The 20,955-nt window shown below is 46.6% G+C and overlaps 1 protein-coding gene across 1 annotated transcript in view; it reads left to right on the top strand.

The window, feature by feature from the left end:
* The window catches only part of LOC311116163 (contactin-5-like), a gene marked incomplete at both ends in the record, with an annotated part of 50,446 nt that overhangs the window by 18,575 nt on the left and 10,916 nt on the right, over positions 1-20,955 (top strand). The window contains 3 exons of the mRNA XM_084191285.1: positions 11,709-11,943; positions 14,389-14,498; positions 14,682-14,865. Coding sequence (XP_084047411.1) covers positions 11,709-11,943; positions 14,389-14,498; positions 14,682-14,865 — 529 coding nt within the window. The remainder of the gene's footprint in view (positions 1-11,708; positions 11,944-14,388; positions 14,499-14,681; positions 14,866-20,955) is intronic.

The following is a 20,955-nucleotide window of genomic DNA, read 5'->3' as shown; positions in this document are numbered from 1 at the left end:
CCTCCACTACCCCACTAAGGGAAGCTGTGTTTACCCTCCACTATCCCACTAAGGGAAGGTGTGTTTACCCTCCACTATCCCACTGTAAGGGAAGGTGTGTTTACCCTCCACTACCCCACTAAGGGAACGTGTGTTTACCCTCCACTACCCCACTAAGGGAAGCTGTGTTTACCCTCCACTATCCCACTGTAAGGGAAGCTGTGTTTACCCTCCACTACCCCACTAATGGAAGGTGTGTTTACCCTCCACTACCCCACTGTGTTTACCCTCCACTACCCCACTAAGGGAAGCTATGTTTACCCTCCACTACCCCACTAGGGAAGCTGTGTTTACCCTCCACTACCCCACTAAGGGAAGGTGTGTTTACCCTCCACTACCCCACTGTGTTTACCCTCCACTACCCCACTAAGGGAAGGTGTGTTTACCCTTCACTACCCCACTGTAAGGGAAGGTGTGTTTACCCTCCACTACCCCACTAAGGGAAGGTGTGTTTACCCTCCATTACCCCACTAAGGGAAGGTGTGTTTACCCTCCACTACCCCACTAAGGGAAGCTGTGTTTACCCTCCACTACCCCACTAAGGGAAGCTGTGTTTACCCTCCACTACCCCACTAAGGGAAGGTGTATTTACCCTCCACCACCCCACTAAGGGAAGGTGTGTTTACCCTCCACTACCCCACTAAGGGAAGGTGTGTTTACCCTCCACTACCCCACTAAGGGAAGGTGTGTTTACCCTCCATTACCCCACTAAGGGAAGGTGTGTTTACCCTCCACTACCCCACTAAGGGAAGCTGTGTTTACCCTCCACTACCCCACTAAGGGAAGCTGTGTTTACCCTCCACTACCCCAATAAGGGAAGGTGTGTTTACCCTCCACTACCCCACTAAGGGAAGCTGTGTTTACCCTCCACTACCCCACTAAGGGAAGCTATGTTTACCCTCCACTATCCCACTGTAAGGGAAGGTGTGTTTACCCTCCACTACCCCACTAAGGGAAGGTGTGTTTACCCTCCACTACCCCACTAAGGGAAGCTGTGTTTACCCTCCACTACCCCACTAAGGGAAGCTGTGTTTACCCTCCACTACCCCTCTAAGGGAAGGTGTGTTTACCCTCCACTACCCCACTAAGGGAAGGTGTGTTTACCCTCCACTACCCCACTAAGGGAAGCTGTGTTTACCCTCCACTACCCCTCTAAGGGAAGATGTGTTTACCCTCCGCTACCGCACTAAGGGAAGGCGTGTTCACCCTCCACTACCCCAATAAGGGAAGGTGTGTTTACCCTCCACTACCCCTCTAAGGGAAGGTGTATTTACCCTCCACTACCCCACTAAGGGAAGATGTGTTTACCCTCCACTACCCCACTGTGTTTACCCTCCACTACCCCACTAAGGGAAGCTGTGTTTACCCTCCACTACCCCACTAAGGGAAGGTGTGTTTACCCTCCACTATCCCACTAAGGGAAGGTGTGTTTACCCTCCACTATCCCACTAAGGGAAGGTGTGTTTACCCTCCACTATCCCACTAAGGGAAGGTGTGTTTACCCTCCACTACCCCACTAAGGGAAAATGTGTTTACCCTCCACTACCCCACTAAGGGAAGGCGTGTTTACCCTCCACTACCCCACTAAGGGAAGGTGTGTTTACCCTCCACTACCCCACTAAGGGAAGCTGTGTTTAACCTCCACTACCCCACTAAGGGAAGCTGTGTTTACCCTCCACTACCCCACTAAGGGAAGGTGTGTTTACCCTCCACTACCCCACTAAGGGAAGGCGTGTTTACCCTCCACTACCCCACTAAGGGAAGGTGTGTTTACCCTCCACTACCCCACTGTGTTTACCCTCCACTACCCCACTAAGGGAAGCTGTGTTTACCCTCCACTACCCCACTAAGGGAAGGCGTGTTTACCCTCCACTATCCCACTAAGGGAAGGTGTGTTTACCCTCCACTATCCCACTAAGGGAAGGTGTGTTTACCCTCCACTACCTTACTAAGGGAAGCTGTGTTTACCCTCCACTACCCCACTAAGGGAAGGCGTGTTTACCCTCCACTATCCCACTAAGGGAAGGTGTGTTTACCCTCCACTACCTCACTAAGGGAAAATGTGTTTACCCTCCACTACCCCACTAAGGGAAGGCGTGTTTACCCTCCACTACCCCACTAAGGGAAGGTGTGTTTACCCTCCACTACCCCACTAAGGGAAGCTGTGTTTAACCTCCACTACCCCACTAAGGGAAGCTGTGTTTACCCTCCACTACCCCACTAAGGGAAGGTGTGTTTACCCTCCACTACCCCACTAAGGGAAGGCGTGTTTACCCTCCACTACCCCACTAAGGGAAGGTGTGTTTACCCTCCACTACCCCACTGTTTTTACCCTCCACTATCCCACTAAGGGAAGGTGTGTTTACCCTCCACTACCCCACTAAGGGAAGGCGTGTTTACCCTCCACTATCCCACTAAGGGAAGGTGTGTTTACCCTCCACTACCCCACTAAGGGAAGGCGTGTTTACCCTCCACTACCCCACTAAGGGAAGCTGTGTTTACCCTCCACTACCCCTCTAAGGGAAGGTGTGTTTACCCTCCACTACCCCACTAAGGGAATGTGTGTTTACCCTCCACTACCCCACTAAGGGAAGCTGTGTTTACCCTCCACTACACCACTAAGGGAAGGCGTGTTTACCCTCCACTACCCCAATAAGGGAAGGTGTGTTTACCCTCCACTACCCCACTAAGGGAAGCTGTGTTTTCCCTCCACTACCCCACTAAGGGAAGGCATGTTTACCCTTCACTATCCCACTAAGGGAAGGTGTGTTTACCCTCCACTATCCCACTAAGGGAAGCTGTGTTTACCCTCCACTACCCCACTAAGGGAAGGTGTATTTACCCTCCACTATCCCACTAAGGGAAGGTGTGTTTACCCTCCACTACCCCACTAAGGGAAGCTGTGTTTACCCTCCACTACCCCACTAAGGGAAGCTGTGTTTACCCTCCACTACCCCACTAAGGGAAGCTATGTTTACCCTCCACTACCCCACTAAGGGAAGCTGTTTTTACCCTCCACTACCCCACTAAGGGAAGCTGTGTTTACCCTCCACTACCCCACTAAGGGAAGGTGTGTTTACCCTCCACTATCCCACTATAAGGGAAGCTGTGTTTACCCTCCACTACCCCACTAAGGGAAGCTATGTTTACCCTCCACTACCCCACTAAGGGAAGCTGTTTTTACCCTCCACTACCCCACTAAGGGAAGCTGTGTTTACCCTCCACTACCCCACTAAGGGAAGGTGTGTTTACCCTCCACTACCCCACTAAGGGAAGGTGTGTTTACCCTCCACTATCCCACTAAGGGAAGGTGTGTTTACCCTCCACTACCCCACTAAGGGAAGGCGTGTTTACCCTCCACTACCCCACTAAGGGAAGCTGTGTTTACCCTCCACTACCCCACTAAGGGAAGCTGTGTTTAACCTCCACTACCCCACTAAGGGAAGGTGTGTTTACCATCCACTATCCCACTAAGGGAAGGTTTGTTTACCCTCCACTACCCCACTAAGGGAAGGTGTGTTTACCCTCCACTATCCCACTAATTTAAGCTGTGTTTACCCTCCACTACCCTACTAAGCTAAGGTGTGTTTACCATCCACTATCCCACTAAGGGAAGGTATGTTTACCCTCCACTACCCCACTAAGGGAAGGTATGTTTACCCTCCACTATCCCACTGTAAGGGAAGGTGTGTTTACCCTCCACTATCCCACTGTAAAGGAAGGTGTGTTTACCCTCCACTATCCCACTAAGGGAAGGTGTGTTTACCCTCCACTACCCCACTAAGGGAAGGCGTGTTTACCCTCCACTATCCCACTAAGGGAAGGTGTGTTTACCCTCCACTACCCCACTAAGGGAAGGCGTGTTTACCCTCCACTACCCCACTAAGGGAAGGTGTGTTTACCCTCCACTACCCCTCTAAGGGAAGGTGTGTTTACCCTCCACTACCCCACTAAGGGAATGTGTGTTTACCCTCCACTACCCCACTAAGGGAAACTGTGTTTACCCTCCACTACACCACTAAGGGAAGGCGTGTTTACCCTCCACTACCCCAATAAGGGAAGGTGTGTTTACCCTCCACTACCCCACTAAGGGAAGCTGTGTTTACCCTCCACTACCCCACTAAGGGAAGGCATGTTTACCCTTCACTATCCCACTAAGGGAAGGTGTGTTTACCCTCCACTATCCCACTAAGGGAAGCTGTGTTTACCCTCCACTACCCCACTAAGGGAAGGTGTATTTACCCTCCACTATCCCACTAAGGGAAGGTGTGTTTACCCTCCACTACCCCACTAAGGGAAGCTGTGTTTACCCTCCACTACCCCACTAAGGGAAGCTGTGTTTACCCTCCACTACCCCACTAAGGGAAGCTATGTTTACCCTCCACTACCCCACTAAGGGAAGCTGTTTTTACCCTCCACTACCCCACTAAGGGAAGCTGTGTTTACCCTCCACTACCCCACTAAGGGAAGGTGTGTTTACCCTCCACTATCCCACTATAAGGGAAGCTGTGTTTACCCTCCACTACCCCACTAAGGGAAGGTGTGTTTACCCTCCACTACCTCACTAAGGGAAGCTGTGTTTACCCTCCACTACCCCACTAAGGGAAGCTGTGTTTACCCTCCACTACCCCACTAAGGGAAGCTGTGTTTACCCTCCACTACCCCACTAAGGGAAGCTGTGTTTACCCTCCACTACCCCACTAAGGGAAGGTATGTTTACCCTCCACTATCCCACTAAGGGAAGGTGTGTTTACCCTCCACTATCCCACTAAGGGAAGCTGTGTTTACCCTCCACTACCCCACTAAGGGAAGGCGTGTTTACCCTCCACTACCCCACTAAGGGAAGCTGTGTTTACCCTCCACTACCCCACTAAGGGAAGCTGTGTTTAACCTCCACTACCCCACTAAGGGAAGGCGTGTTTACCATCCACTATCCCACTAAGGGAAGGTTTGTTTACCCTCCACTACCCCACTAAGGGAAGGTGTGTTTACCCTCCACTATCCCACTAATTTAAGCTGTGTTTACCCTCCACTACCCTACTAAGCTAAGGTTTGTTTACCATCCACTATCCCACTAAGGGAAGGTGTGTTTACCCTCCACTACCCCACTAAGGGAAGGTATGTTTACCCTCCACTATCCCACTGTAAGGGAAGGTGTGTTTACCCTCCACTATCCCACTGTAAAGGAAGGTGTGTTTACCCTCCACTATCCCACTAAGGGAAGGTGTGTTTACCCTCCACTACCCCACTAAGGGAAGCTGTGTTTACCCTCCACTACCCCACTAAGGGAAGGTGTGTTTACCCTCCACTACCCCACTGTAGGGGAAGGTGTGTTTACGCTCCACTACCCCAATAAGGGAAGGTGTGTTTACCCTTCACTACCCCACTAAGGGAAGGTGTGTTTACCCTCCACTACCCCACTAAGGGAAGCTGTGTTTACCCTCCACTACCCCACTAAGGGAAGCTGTGTTTACCCTCCACTACCCCACTAAGGGAAGCTGTGTTTACCCTCCACTACCCCACTAAGGGAAGGTGTGTTTACCCTCCACTATCCCACTAAGGGAAGGTGTGTTTACCCTCCACTATCCCACTAAGGGAAGCTGTGTTTACCCTCCACTACCCCACTAAGGGAAGGCGTGTTTACCCTCCACTACCCCACTAAGGGAATCTGTGTTTACCCTCCACTACCCCACTAAGGGAAGCTGTGTTTAACCTCCACTACCCCACTAAGGGAAGGCATGTTTACCCTTCACTATCCCACTAAGGGAAGGTGTGTTTACCCTCCACTATCCCACTAAGGGAAGCTGTGTTTACCCTCCACTACCCCACTAAGGGAAGGTGTATTTACCCTCCACTATCCCACTAAGGGAAGGTGTGTTTACCCTCCACTACCCCACTAAGGGAAGCTGTGTTTACCCTCCACTACCCCACTAAGGGAAGCTGTGTTTACCCTCCACTACCCCACTAAGGGAAGCTATGTTTACCCTCCACTACCCCACTAAGGGAAGCTGTTTTTACCCTCCACTACCCCACTAAGGGAAGCTGTGTTTACCCTCCACTACCCCACTAAGGGAAGGTGTGTTTACCCTCCACTATCCCACTATAAGGGAAGCTGTGTTTACCCTCCACTACCCCACTAAGGGAAGGTGTGTTTACCCTCCACTACCTCACTAAGGGAAGCTGTGTTTACCCTCCACTACCCCACTAAGGGAAGCTGTGTTTACCCTCCACTACCCCACTAAGGGAAGGTGTGTTTACCCTCCACTACCTCACTAAGGGAAGCTGTGTTTACCCTCCACTACCCCACGAAGGGAAGCTGTGTTTACCCTCCACTACCCCACTAAGGGAAGCTGTGTTTACCCTCCACTACCCCACTAAGGGAAGGTGTGTTTACCCTCCACTATCCCACTAAGGGAAGGTGTGTTTACCCTCCACTATCCCACTAAGGGAAGCTGTGTTTACCCTCCACTACCCCACTAAGGGAAGCTGTGTTTACCCTCCACTACCCCACTAAGGGAAGCTGTGTTTAACCTCCACTACCCCACTAAGGGAAGCTGTGTTTAACCTCCACTACCCCACTAAGGGAAGGCGTGTTTACCATCCACTATCCCACTAAGGGAAGGTTTGTTTACCCTCCACTACCCCACTAAGGGAAGGTGTGTTTACCCTCCACTATCCCACTAATTTAAGCTGTGTTTACCCTCCACTACCCTACTAAGCTAAGGTTTGTTTACCATCCACTATCCCACTAAGGGAAGGTGTGTTTACCCTCCACTACCCCACTAAGGGAAGGTATGTTTACCCTCCACTATCCCACTGTAAGGGAAGGTGTGTTTACCCTCCACTATCCCACTGTAAAGGAAGGTGTGTTTACCCTCCACTATCCCACTAAGGGAAGGTGTGTTTACCCTCCACTACCCCACTAAGGGAAGCTGTGTTTACCCTCCACTACCCCACTAAGGGAAGGCGTGTTTACCCTCCACTACCCCACTATAAGGGAAGGTGTGTTTACCCTCCACTACCCCACTAAGGGAAGGTGTGTTTACCCTTCACTACCCCACTAAGGGAAGGTGTGTTTACCCTCCACTACCCCACTAAGGGAAGCTGTGTTTACCCTCCACTACCCCACTAAGGGAAGGCGTGTTTACCCTCCACTACCCCACTATAAGGGAAGGTGTGTTTACCCTCCACTACCCCACTAAGGGAAGCTGTGTTTACCCTCCACTATCCCACTGTAAGAGAAGCTGTGTTTACCCTCCACTACCCCACTAAGGGAAGCTGTGTTTACCCTCCACTACCCCACTAAGGGAAGGTGTGTTTACCCTTCACTACCCCACTAAGGGAATATTTGTTTACCCTCCACTACCCCACTAAGGGAAGATGTGTTTACCCTCCACTACCCCACTAAGGGAAGGGGTGTTTACCCTCCACTACCCCACTAAGGGAAGGCGTGTTTACCCTCCACTATCCCACTAAGGGAAGGTGTGTTTACCCTCCACTACCCCACTAAGGGAAGGTGTGTTTACCCTCCACTACCCCACTAAGGGAAGCTGTGTTTACCCTCCACTATCCCACTGTAAGGGAAGGTGTGTTTACCCTCCACTACCCCACTATGGGAAGGTGTGTTTACCCTCCACTATCCCACTAATGGAAGGTGTATTTACCCTCCACTACCCCACTGTGTTTACCCTCCACTACCCCACTAATGGAAGGTGTGTTTACCCTCCACTACCCCACTAAGGGAAGGTGTGTTTACCCTCCATTACCCCACTAAGGGAAGGTGTGTTTACATTTACATTACATTTTAGTCATTTAGCAGACGCTCTTATCCAGAGCGACTTACAGTTAGTGCATACATATATTTATTTTTTTATACTTGCCCCCCCGTGGGAATCGAAACCCACAACCCTGGCGTTGCAAACGCCATGCTCTATCAACTGAGCTACATCCCCTGCCGGCCATTCCCTCCTCCATACCCTGGACGACGCCGGGCCAATTGTGCGCCGCCCCAATGGGTCTCCCGGTCGCGGCCGGCTGCGACAGAGCCTGGATTCGAACCAGGATCTCTAGTGGCACAGCTAGCACTGCGATGCAGCGCCTTAGACCACTGCGCCACTCGGGAGCATTACCCCAGTAAGGGAAGGTGTGTTTACCCTCCACTACCCCACTAAGGGAAGGTGTGTTTACCCTCCACTACCCCACTAAGGGAAGGTGTGTTTACCCTCCATTACCCCACTAAGGGAAGGTGTGTTTACCCTCCATTACCCCAGTAAGGGAAGGTGTGTTTACCCTCCACTACCCCACTAAGGGAAGCTGTGTTTACCCTCCACCTCGCCACTAAGGGAAGCTGTGTTTACCCTCCACTACCCCACTAAGGGAAGCTGTGTTTAACCTCCACTACCCCACTAAGGGAAGCTGAGTCCCTCTTTGTGGCACCTGACCAGACGACTGAACAGTAGTCCAGGTGCGACAAAACTAGGGCCTGTAGGACCTGCCTTGTTGATAGTGCTGTTAAGAAGGTAGAGCAGCGCTTTATTATGGACAGACTTCTCCCCATCTTAGCAACTGTTGTATCAATATGTTTTGACCATGACAGTTTACAATCCAGGATTACTCCAAGCAGTTTAGTCACCTCAACTTGCTCAATTTCCACATTATTTATTACAAGATTTAGTTGAGGTTTAGAGTTTAGTGAATTATTTGTCTCAAACACAATGCTTCTAGTTTTTGAAATATTTAGGACTAACTTATTCCTTGCCACCCATTCTGAAACTAACTGCAGCTCTTTGTTAAGTGTTGCAGTCATTTCAGTTGCTGTAGTAGCTGACATGTATAGTGTTGAGTCATCCGCATACATAGACACTCTGGTTTTACTCAAAACCAGTGGCATGTCATTAGTAAAGATTGAAAAAAGTAAGGGGCCTAGACAGCTGCCCTGGGGAATTCCTGATTCTACCTGGATTATGTTGGAGAAGCTTCCATTAAAGAACACCCTCTGTGTTCTGTTAGACAGGTAACTCTTTATCCACAATATAGAAGGAGGTGTAAATCCATAACACATACGTTTTTCCAGCAGCAGACTATGATCGATAATGTTAAAAGCCGCACTGAAGTATAACAAAACATACCCCACAATATTTTTATCATAAATTTCTCTCAGCCAATCATCAGTCTGTGCTTGTTGAATGTCCTTCCCTATAAGCGTGCTGAAAGTCTGTTGTCAATTTATTATGCACTCACTAACTGTAAGTGCCTCTGGATAAGAGCGTCTGCTAAATGACTCACTAACTGTAAGTTGCTCTGGATAAGAGTGTCTGCTAAATGACTAAAATGTAAATGTAAATTAGTTTACTGTAAAATAGCATTTTATCTGGTCAAAACTTTACTAAGGGTTGGTAACATGTTGATTGGTCGGCTATTTGAGCTAGTAAAGGGGGCTTTACTATTCTTAGGTAGCGGAATTACTTTTGCTTCCCTCCAGGCCTGGGGGCACACACTTTTTAGTAGGCTTAAATTAAAGATATGTCAAATAGGAGTGGCAATATCGTCCGCTGTTATCCTCAGTAATTTTATATTTTTTTTACGCTCTTATCCAGAGCGACTTACAGTTAGAGAGTGCATACATTTTCCATCCAAGTTGTCAGACCCCGGTGGCTTGTCATTGTTGATAGACAACAATACTTTTTTTACCTCTTCCACACTCACTTTACGTAATTTGGTCAGATATGATTGGATGTGTAGTGTCAGCGTTTGTTGCTGGCATGTCATGCCTAAGTTTGCTAATCTTGCCAATGAAAAAATCATTAAAGTAGTTGGCAATATCAGTCGGTTTTGCAATGAGTGAGCCATCTGATTCAATGAATGATGGAGCTGAGTTTGCCTTTTCCCCAGCATTTCATTTCAGGTGCTCCAAAGCTTTTTACTATCATTCTTTATGTCATTTATCTTTGTTTCATAGTGTAGTTTCTTCTTCTTTTTATTCAGTTTAGTCACATGATTTCTCAATTTGCAGTACGTTTGCCAATCGGTTGTGCAGCCAGACTTATTTGCCATTCCTTTTGTCTCAGCCCTCTCAACCCTACAATTTTTTAATTCCTCATCAATCCAGGGGGATTTAACCGTTTTTACAGTCATTTTCTTAATGGGTGCGTGCTTATTAGTAACCGGAATAAGCAGTTTCATAAATCTGTCCAGTGCAGCGTCTGGTTGCTCCTCATTACACACCATGGACCAACAAATATTATTTACATCAACAACATAGGAATCACTACAAAACTTATTTTATGACCTCATATACACAATATTAGGCCCAGCCTTCGGAACTTTGGTTTTCCTAGATATGGCTACTATATTGTGATCACTACATCCAATGGATCTGGATACTGCTTTCAAGCACATTTCTGCAGCATTAGTAAAGATTTGAACAATTCATTTTGATGATTTCATTCCTATGCTGTTTGTAACCACCCTGGTAGGTTGACAGATAACCTGAACCAGGTTGCAGGCACTGGTTACAGTTTTAAGCTTTTTCTTGAGTGGGCAGCTTGATGAACGCCAGTCAATATTTAATCACCCAGAAAATATACGTCTCTGTTGATATTACGTACAATATCAAGCATTTCTCACGTTATCCAGATACTGACTGTTAGCACTTGGTGGTCTATAGCAGCTTCACACCAGAATGGGCTTTAGGTGAGGCAGATGAAACTGTAGCCATATTACTTCAACAGTATTTAACATGAGATCCTCTCTAAGCTTTACAGGAATGTGGTTCTGAATATAAACAGCAACACCTCCACCATTGGCATTTCTTTATTTTCTGTAGATATTATAACCATGAATTGCTACCACTGTATCATCAAAGGTATTATCTAAGTGAGTTTTAGAGATTGTCAGAATATGAATGTCATCCTTTACTAGCAAGGCACTTCATGTTTTTGATTGAACTGACCTGGAAGACCAGGTGTGTTGAATTCAGTCAGTCACTGTTGGTCAAAATACTGCAGTACCTGCGGCAGACCAGGAACAGGGTTGCCTACCCCTGGCCTAGGTTAACATTAGTTAGTGTTCAAGCAAAATTAGATGATATGAGTTGTACTTTGCTCTAATGCACAGTTCATTGTCTGGTCATTATTATAAAAGAGAATGACTGGTTAAATCAAGGTTAAATAAGGGTTAAACTGCCTGTTCTGAATCAGTTGGTCTCCCATGCAGAACACAGTATTAATGTTCCTGTATAGAGGGGATGTTATGTTGGCAGATCTCAGGGGGATTGGTGTAGCTATGATATGTGGGCAGATCTCAGGGGGATTGGTGTAGCTATGATATGTGGGCAGATCTCAGGGGGATTGGTGTAGCTATGATATGTGGGCAGATCTCAGGGGGATTGGTGTAGCTATGATATGTGGGCAGATCTCAGGGGGATTGGTGTAGCTATGATATGTGGGAAGATCTCAGGGGGATTGGTGTAGCTATGATATGTGGGCAGATCTCAGGGGGATTGGTGTAGCTATGATATGTGGGCAGAACCAGCGACCTTTCGGTTACTCAGCACAACGCTCTTAACCACTAAGCTACCTGCCGCCCCCCATGTTGTTGTCATTGATTAGGTTTCCCATGTCCCAAAGAAAATGACAAAAAATGAACAATCTCATTTCCCTGTATTCCAGCCTGTGTCTGAGGAGTTCCAGAACGGTGACGGCTTTGGCTACATCGTGGCGTTCCGAGCCAATGGGACGCGAGGATGGAAGGAGAAGATGGTGACATCAGCAGATTCCACTACGTACAAGTACAGAGACGAGACCTTCCCTCCCCTCACCCCCTTCGAAGTGAAGGTGGGAGTGTACAACAACAAGGGAGACGGACCCTTCAGTGGAGTGGTCACTGTGTACTCTGCAGAGGGGGGTGAGTTCTCGCATTCGCACATCTAAGGACTGCTTTGCAGGGGGTTGGGAAGCTTAAACTTATTCAAAGGGAAGTCGCTCCTTCAAGTTGCCTTACAATTTATGTCATATGTCACATCAACAGTTCTACTAGTTCTCACAAGTAAAAAGCCAAAACATCACATCTTAGTTTTCTAGAGTAGGGTTTCCCAAACTGGGTCCTGGTCCCCCCTGGGTTCACCTTTTGGTTTTTGCTCTAGCACTACACAGCTGATTCAAATAATCAAAGCTTGATGATGAGTTTGGGGGGGGGGGGGGGCAGGACCGAGTATGGAAAAACCTGCTCCCCTCCTGGAGGACCTGAGCCCTAGGACCATGCCTCAGGACTACCTGGCCTGATGACTCCTGGCTGTCCCCAGTCCACCTGGTTGTCCTGCTGCTCCTGTTTCAACTCTTCTGCCTGCGGCTGTGGAACCCTGACCTGTTCACCGGACGTGCTACCTTGTCCCTGACCTGCTGTTTCAACCTCTAAATGCCCGGCTAAGAAAGCCAAGTGACATTTACTCCTGATGTACTGACCTGTTTCAACCTCTACAACCACTGTGATTATTATTTGACCCTGCTGGTCATCTATGAATGTTTGAACATCTTGGAGAAAAATCTGTCCTTAATGGCCATGTACTGTTATAATCTCCACCCGGCACAGCCAGAAGAGGACTGGCCACCCTTCAGAGCCTGGTTCCTCTCTAGGTTTCTTCCTAGGTTCCTGCCTTTCTAGGGAGTTTTTCCTAGCCACTGTGCTTCTACATCTGCATCGCTTGCTGTTTGGGGTTTTAGGCTGGGTTTCTGTATAGCACTTTGTGACATCTGCTGATGTAAAAAGGGCTTTATATATACATTTGATTGATTGATTGATAGAGCAGGGGTGTCAAACTCATTCTTCAACGAGTTCCGGAGGGCCACACTGAAAATGTGTTATATTTCCTCGCTGTCTAGTTATCATTTTGGGAATTTTCAATGCTTCCTGACTGTCTAGCTTTCATTTCGGTGATTATTAGCAAGCTGGACATCCCTGGTCTAGAGGTTGCTTTGTTTATGTTGGAAATGCTATTCAAAAAGAAGTACCCCCTATACACTCACAATGTCTCACTTTATGTCTTTTATTCAAATGAACACATCCTCTGATCTCCCCTGGGATTGAGATACTATTGGCTGATATGCTATGGAAGTACTCATGATGTCATTGAAACAAACCACTTGAGTTGATGGAACATAATAGTTATGGGTGGGATTTACAGATTATATGGGGACTGTAGATGGAGAGATTTACTGTTATCAATATGTACTGATTGACTGTAGAGATTTACTGTTATCAATCATCAAGTATGCAGACGACACAACAGTAGTAGGCTTGATTACCAACAATGACGAGACCACCTACAGGGAGGAGGTGAGGGCTCTGGGAGTGTGGTGCCAGGAAAATAACCTCTCTCGCAACGTCAACAAAACAAAGGAGCTGATCGTGGACTTCAGGAAACAGCAGAGGGTGCACCCCGCTATCCACATCGACGGGACCGCAGTGGGGAAGGGGGAAAGCTTCAAGTTCCTTGGAGTACACATCACTGACAAACTGGAATGGTCCACCCACACAGACAGAGTGTTGAAGAAGGTGCAACAGAGCCTCTTCAACCTCAGGAGGCTGAAGAAATTTGGCTTGGCACCTAAAACCCTCACAAACTTTTACAGATGCACAATTGAGAGCATCCTGTCGGGCTGTATCACCGCCTGGTACGGCAACTGCACCGCCCTCAACCGCAGGGCTCTCCAGAGGGTGGTGCGGTCTGCCGAATGCATTACCGAGGGCAAACTACCCGCCCTCCAAGACACATACAGCACCCGATGTCACAGGAAGGCCAAAAAGATAATCAAGGACAACAACCACCAAACCACTGCCTGTTCACCCCACTATCATCCAGAAGGCGAGGTCAGTACAGGTGCATCAAAGCTGGGACCGAGAGACTGAAAAACAGCTTCTATCTCAAGGCCATCAGACTGTTAAACAGCCATCACTAGCACATTAGAGGCTGCTGCTGCCTATTGAAATCGCTGGCCACTTTAAGAAATGGATCACTGGTCACTTTAATAATGTTTACATATCTTGCACTACTCATCTCATATGTATATACTGCATTCTATACTATTCTACTGTATCTTAGTCCATGCCGCTCTGACATTGCTCGTCCATATATTTATTTATATTCTTAATTCCATTGCTTTACTTAGAATTGTGTGTCTTGGGTATATGTTGTGAAATTGTTAGATATTACTGCACTGTCGGAGCTAGAAGCACAAGCATTGTGTGTCTGTGGGGTTTCTATGGTTGATTGGAGTGTGTGTGTGTGTGTGTGTGTGTGTGTGTGTGTGTGTGTGTGCGCGCGCGTGTGTGCGTGTGTGTTTCTCTCTACAGAGCCCAGGGAGGTCCCATCTGAGGTGAAAGCTTCCAGCATTTCCTCTTCCGAAATTAAAGTTACTTGGAGACCGCCCAACCCTGGCCCTGGGAGACCAATGGGATACGAGGTGTGTGTGTCTGTCTGTGTGTGTGTCTGTGTGTGTGTGTGTGTGTGTGTGTGTGTGTCTGTGTGTGTGGTGTGTGTGTGTGTGCATTTTACATTAAATTTTTCATTAGACAAATCTAAATAAAACAAGTAAATGTAAATACTACAATAAAAGATCAGTTTAAAAGAGATCTTCTTCCCTCAGGTGACCTACTGGAAGGACAGTGAGCAGGAGGAGTCAGGGAAGAAGAGGACAGCAGGGAACGAGACGTCTATGGTGCTGACAGGGCTGGAGGGGAACAGAGTGTACCTCATCACAGTCAGGGGCTTCAACAGTATCGGCCAGGGCCCTGCATCAACCGCTAGCACCGCCAGGACCAGGAAAGACCGTGAGTACACCACTCATACAAACCTGAATAAAGGGTGGATTTTTATTTATTTAATTTTAATTTTTTATTTAACCTTTATTTAACTAGGCAAGTCAGTTAAGAACAAATTCTTATTTACAATGACGGCCTACACCGGCCAAACCCGGATGATGCTGGGCCAATTGTGCGCCGCCCTATGAGACTCCCAATCACGGCCGGTTGTGATACAGCCTGGAATCGAACAAGGGGGTCTGTAGTGACGCCTCAAGCACTGAGATGCAGTGCCTTAGACCGGGAGCCCCGAGTGGCGCATATATACTGAGATGCAGTGCCTTAGACCACTGAGATGCAGTGCCTTAGACCACTGAGATGCAGTGCCTTAGACCACTGAGATGCAGTGCCTTAGACCACTGCGCCACTCGGTCTGTAGTGACGCCTCAAGCACTGAGATGCAGTGCCTTAGACCACTGCCTTAGACTGTACATACAGTTTAATTAAGCAATAAGGAACAAGAGGCAGTGCTGTATCATGAATACAGTCACAGGTAAGAGGCAGTGCTGAATCATGAATACAGTCACAGGTAAGAGGCAGTGCTGAATCATGAATACAGTCACAGGTAAGAGGCAGTGCTGTATCATGAATACAGTCACAGGTAAGAGGCAGTGCTGTATCATGAATACAGTCACAGGTAAGAGGCAGTGCTGTATCATGAATACAGTCACAGGTAAGAGGCAGTGCTGTATCATGAATACAGTCACAGGTAAGAGGCAGTGCTGAATCATGAATACAGTCACAGGTAAGAGGCAGTGTTGTATCATGAATACAGTCACAGGTAAGAGGCAGTGCTGTATCATGAATACAGTCACAGGTAAGATGCAGTGCTGTATCATGAATACAGTCACAGGTAAGAGGCAGTGCTGTATCATGAATACAGTCACAGGTAAGAGGCAGTGCTGTATCATGAATACAGTCACAGGTAAGAGGCAGTGCTGTATCATGAATACAGTCACAGGTAAGAGGCAGTGCTGAATCATGAATACAGTCACAGGTAAGAGGCAGTGCTGTATCATGAATACAGTCACAGGTAAGAGGCAGTGCTGTATCATGAATACAGTCACAGGTAAGAGGCAGTGCTGTATCATGAATACAGTCACAGGTAAGAGGCAGTGCTGTATCATGAATACAGTCACAGGTAAGAGGCAGTGTTGTATCATGAATACAGTCACAGGTAAGAGGCAGTGCTGAATCATGAATACAGTCACAGGTAAGAGGCAGTGCTGAATCATGAATACAGTCACAGGTAAGAGGCAGTGTTGTATCATGAATACAGTCACAGGTAAGATGCAGTGCTGTATCATGAATACAGTCACAGGTAAGAGGCAGTGCTGTATCATGAATACAGTCACAGGTAAAAGGCAGTGTTGTATCATGAATACAGTCACAGGTAAGAGGCAGTGCTGTATCATGAATACAGTCACAGGTAAGAGGCAGTGCTGTATCATGAATACAGTCACAGGTAAGAGGCAGTGTTGTATCATGAATACAGTCACAGGTAAGAGGCAGTGCTGTATCATGAATACAGTCACAGGTAAATGCCGTTGTTGGGCCCGACACGATAGCGGAGGACCGCCTCTTACCTGTGACTGTATTCATGATAATTATTTGATAAGTGAATTCATACAATTTAATTCTTCCACCAGAAGATATAGTCCAGACAAAAATCTGGTTGTTAGTTATTTTGGTCATGTTGCTACAGACGCCAGCCAGTCATTCATTATTTTTGAATAGTTGCTATGCAAAAAAAAAATACTTGTTTCAAAACATTCTAAAAAATAAATAACGGAAGCGTGCATATTATGTATTCACCCCCTTTGCTATGAAGCCCCTAAATAAGATCTCGTGCAACAAATTACCTTCAGAAGTCACATAATTAGTTAAATAAAGTCCACCTGTGTCACATGATCTCAGTATATATACATCTGTTCTGAAAGGCCCCAGAGTCTGCAACACCACTAAGCAAGGGGCACCACCAAGCAAGCGCCACCATGAAGACCAAGGAGCTCTCCAAACAGGTCAGGGACAAAGTTATGGAGAAGTACAGATCAGGGTTGGGTTATAAAAAAATATCACAGAAACTTTGAACATCCCACGGAGCACCATTAAATCCATTATTAAAAAATGGAAAGAATATGGCACCACAACAAACCTGCCAAGAGAGGGCCTCCCACCAAAACTCACGGACCAGGCAAGGAGGGCATTAATCAGAGAGGCAACAAAGAGACCAAAGATAACCCTGAAGGAGCTGCAAAGCTCCACAGCGGAGATTGGAGTATCTGTCCATAGGACCACTTTAAGCCGTACACTCCACAGAGCTGGGCTTTACGGAAGAGTGGCCAGAAAAAAGCCATTGCTTAAAAAGGAAATAATCAAACATGTTTCGTGTTCACCAAAAGGCATGTGGGAGACTCCCCAAACATATGGAAGAAGGTACTCTGGTCAGATGAGACTAAAATTGAGCTTTTTGGCGTTCAAGGAAAACGCTATTTGTCTGGCGTAAACCCAACACCTCTCATCACCCGAGAACACCATCCCCACAGTGAAGCATGGTGGTGGCAGCATCATGCTGTGGGGATGTTTTTCATCGAAAGGGACTGGGAAACTGGTCATGATGGATGGCACTAAATACAGGGACATTCTTGAGGGAAACCTGTTTCAGCCTTCTAGAGATTTGAGACTGGGACGGAGGTTCACCTTCCAACAGGACAATGACCCTAAGCATACTGCTAAAGCAACACTTGAGTTGTCAGCCCAGAACTACATGGGAGGATCTTGGCAATGATCTCAAGGCAGCTGGGACCATAGTCACCAAGAAAACAATTGGTAACACACTACGCCGTGAAGGACTGAAATCCTGCAGCACCCGCAAGGTCCCCCTGCTCAAGAAAGCACATATACAGGCCCGTCTGAAGTTTGCCAATGAACATCTGAATGATTCAGAGGAGAACTGGGTGAAAGTGTTGTGGTCAGATGAGACCAAAATCGAGCTCTTTGCCATCAACTCAACTCGCCGTGTTTGAAGGAGGAGGAATGCTGCCTATGACCCCAAGAACACCATCCCCACCGTCAAATATGAAACATTATGCTTTGGGGGTGTTTTTCTGCTAAGGGGACAGGACATCTTCACCGCATCAAAGGGACAATGGACGGGGCCATGTACATGTACAAATCTTGGGTGAGAACCTCCTTCCCTCAGCCAGGGCATTGAAAATGTGTCGTGGATGGGTATTCCAGCATGACAATGACCCAAAATACACGGCCAAGGCAGCAAAGGAGTGGCTCAAGAAGAAGCACATTAAGATCCTGAAGTGGCCTAGCCAGTCTCCAGACCTTAATCCCATAGAAAATCTGTGGAGGGAGCTGAAGGCTCGAGATGCCAAACGTCAGCCTCGAAACCTTAATGACTTGGAGAAGATTGAGTGGGACAAAATCCCTCCTGAGATGTGTGCAAACCTGGTGGCCAACTACAAGAAACGGCTGACCTCTGTGATTGCCAACAAGGGTTTTACCACCAAGTACTAAGTCATGTTTTGCAGAGGGGTCAAATACTTATTTCCCTCATTAAAATGCAAATCAATTTATAACATTTATGACGTGTTTTTCTGGATTTTTTTGTTATTATTCTGTCTCTCACTGTTCAAATAAACCTACCATTAAAATTATAGACTGATCATGTCTTCGTCAGTGGGCAAACTTACAAAATCAGCAGGGGATCAAATACTTTTTCCCTCACTGTATATGTTTCTCAGCATTGGAAATAATTGAACAACATCTTTTGAATGCTGTTTTTACCTTGATAATTTCAGAATCCGTGGAAGGGAAATTGAGATGTCTGAGAAATACAATGAGGTGTATAATACAATAAGAAATACAATGAGGTGTATAATACAATAAGAAATACAATGAGGTGTATAATACAATAAGAAATACAATAAGGTATATAATACAATAAGAAATACAATAAGGTGTATAATACAATAAGAAATACAATGAGGTGTATAATACAATAAGAAATACAATAAGGTGTATAATACAATAAGAAATACAATAAGGTGTATAATACAATAAGAAATACAATGAGGTGTATAATACAATAAGAAATACAATGAGGTGTATAATACAATAAGAAATACAATAAGGTGTATAATACAATAAGAAATACAATGAGGTGTATAATACAATAAGAAATACAATAAGGTGTATAATACAATAAGAAATACAATGAGGTGTATAATACAATAAGAAATACAATAAGGTGTATAATACAATAAGAAATACAATGAGGTGTCATCGTCATAGAGACACTTTATGCTACATACCTTTAATATTGATGGGTGAAATTAGTGGCTCCAAAGACAGGGCAAAGAGTGTTGGTGATAATGGACATCCTTGTTTTGTGGAATGTTGTAAACAGAAAGTATTGGATAGAATGTTTCCCGTCTGCACAACTGCTTGGGATGCAGAATACAATGTTTTTAACATGGAGATGAATCCTTTCCCAAAACCAAAGGCCTCCAGAACACTCCATAAATAGTTCCATTCTAGCCTATCAAAGGCTTTTTCTGCACCAATCTAAAAAGTGCAGCAGGGACTAGGTCGTTTTCAGACTAATTCATGATATGGAATAGATGTTTAATATTGTCTGAGGCTAAACAACCATTTACATACCCAGTTTGATCATCGCTAATTAGATTTCCTACAAGCAGTTCCAATCTGATGGCAAGTACCTTCGCAAACAGCTTGAGCTCTGTTGTAATAAGGCTTAAGGGCCTATAACTTTTACAGTCTAGGGGAGATTTGCCCTATTTTAACAAAACTATAATCAGTGAGGTGTTTTGGTCTCTGTGGAATTCTCCATGTTTTAATGGATGATTGATAGAACCAGGAGTTAGTGGCCCAACAATATCCCATATTTCAAGAAACAGCTCAGGAGGGAAACCATCAAGTCATGGTGATTTGCCTCTTTTCATAGATGCTAATGCACTCCTGAGTTCTTCAAGAGTAAGTGGGAAGATCCAATGACGATAAGAAGTCTGTCATCTTACTATGATCGGGGTATATAATACCTCTGATGTATATAATTGGGAATGATATGAGGCAAAAGAGGTACAGTTTAAAAAACAACAACATTTTGTCACCTCCCAAAGTGACTGAGGGGATGTGGCTATATCTGTATTAAACAATAAGCATTCTTTAAACTTTGCTGAAAGTTGTGTAAAAAAAAAAGCCTTATTCTGCAGAAAAGTTGTGTTAAAGTGCCATCTTCTGGCACCTTTCTGTTCGGAGCTGTCAAGTAAGGACAGCTACTGGGTGTCACGACCGTCTGAGGAAGCGGACCAATACGCAGCGCGTTGAGTGAACATGATGACTTTATTAAAGAAAGCACGTAACTACAAAACAAAATACGATCGTGAAGTCCTACAGTGACTAATACTGAACCTGGAACAAAAACCCACCATACCCACAGGAAAACATACAGAATAAATATGGCTCCCAATCAGAGATAACGAGCCGACAGCTGACACTCGTTACCTCCGATTGGGAGTCATCGACCAAACCTAGAAATACAACCACCAGAAATGCAAACATAGAAATACACCCAAATGCCCAACATAACCAAACCAAAACCCAACAACACAAAATACACCCTGGCTCAAATACAAACGTCCCGGAGCCAGAGTGTCACAGTACCCCCCCCTAAAGGTGCGCACTCCGGGCGCACCAGCATACAGTCTAGGGGAGGGTCTGGGTGGGCGTCTGTCCACGGTGGCGGTTCTGGCCCTGGTCGTGGTCCCCACCCCACCTTAGTCACCACCCGCTTCCCTAGCCTCCTCCACATGATCACCCTCCAACTTACCCCACCTGGATTTAGGGGCAGCACCGGGCTAAGGGACAGCACCTGGCTAAGGGGCAGCACCGGACTCCATGGCAGATCCTGGCTGGCTGGCTCTGGCGGGTCCTGGCTGGACGGCTCTGGCGGATCCTGGCTGGACGGCTCTGGCGGATCCTGGCTGGACGGCTCATGGCTGGCTGAAGGATCTGGCTGCTCATGGC

This window comes from Coregonus lavaretus, assembly GCF_964263955.1.
Source record: "Coregonus lavaretus genome assembly, contig: HAP1_SCAFFOLD_503, whole genome shotgun sequence".
NCBI lineage: Eukaryota > Metazoa > Chordata > Actinopteri > Salmoniformes > Salmonidae > Coregonus > Coregonus lavaretus.
Note: the sequence above shows the minus strand (reverse complement) of the source record. Positions and strands in the feature narration are given on the sequence as shown.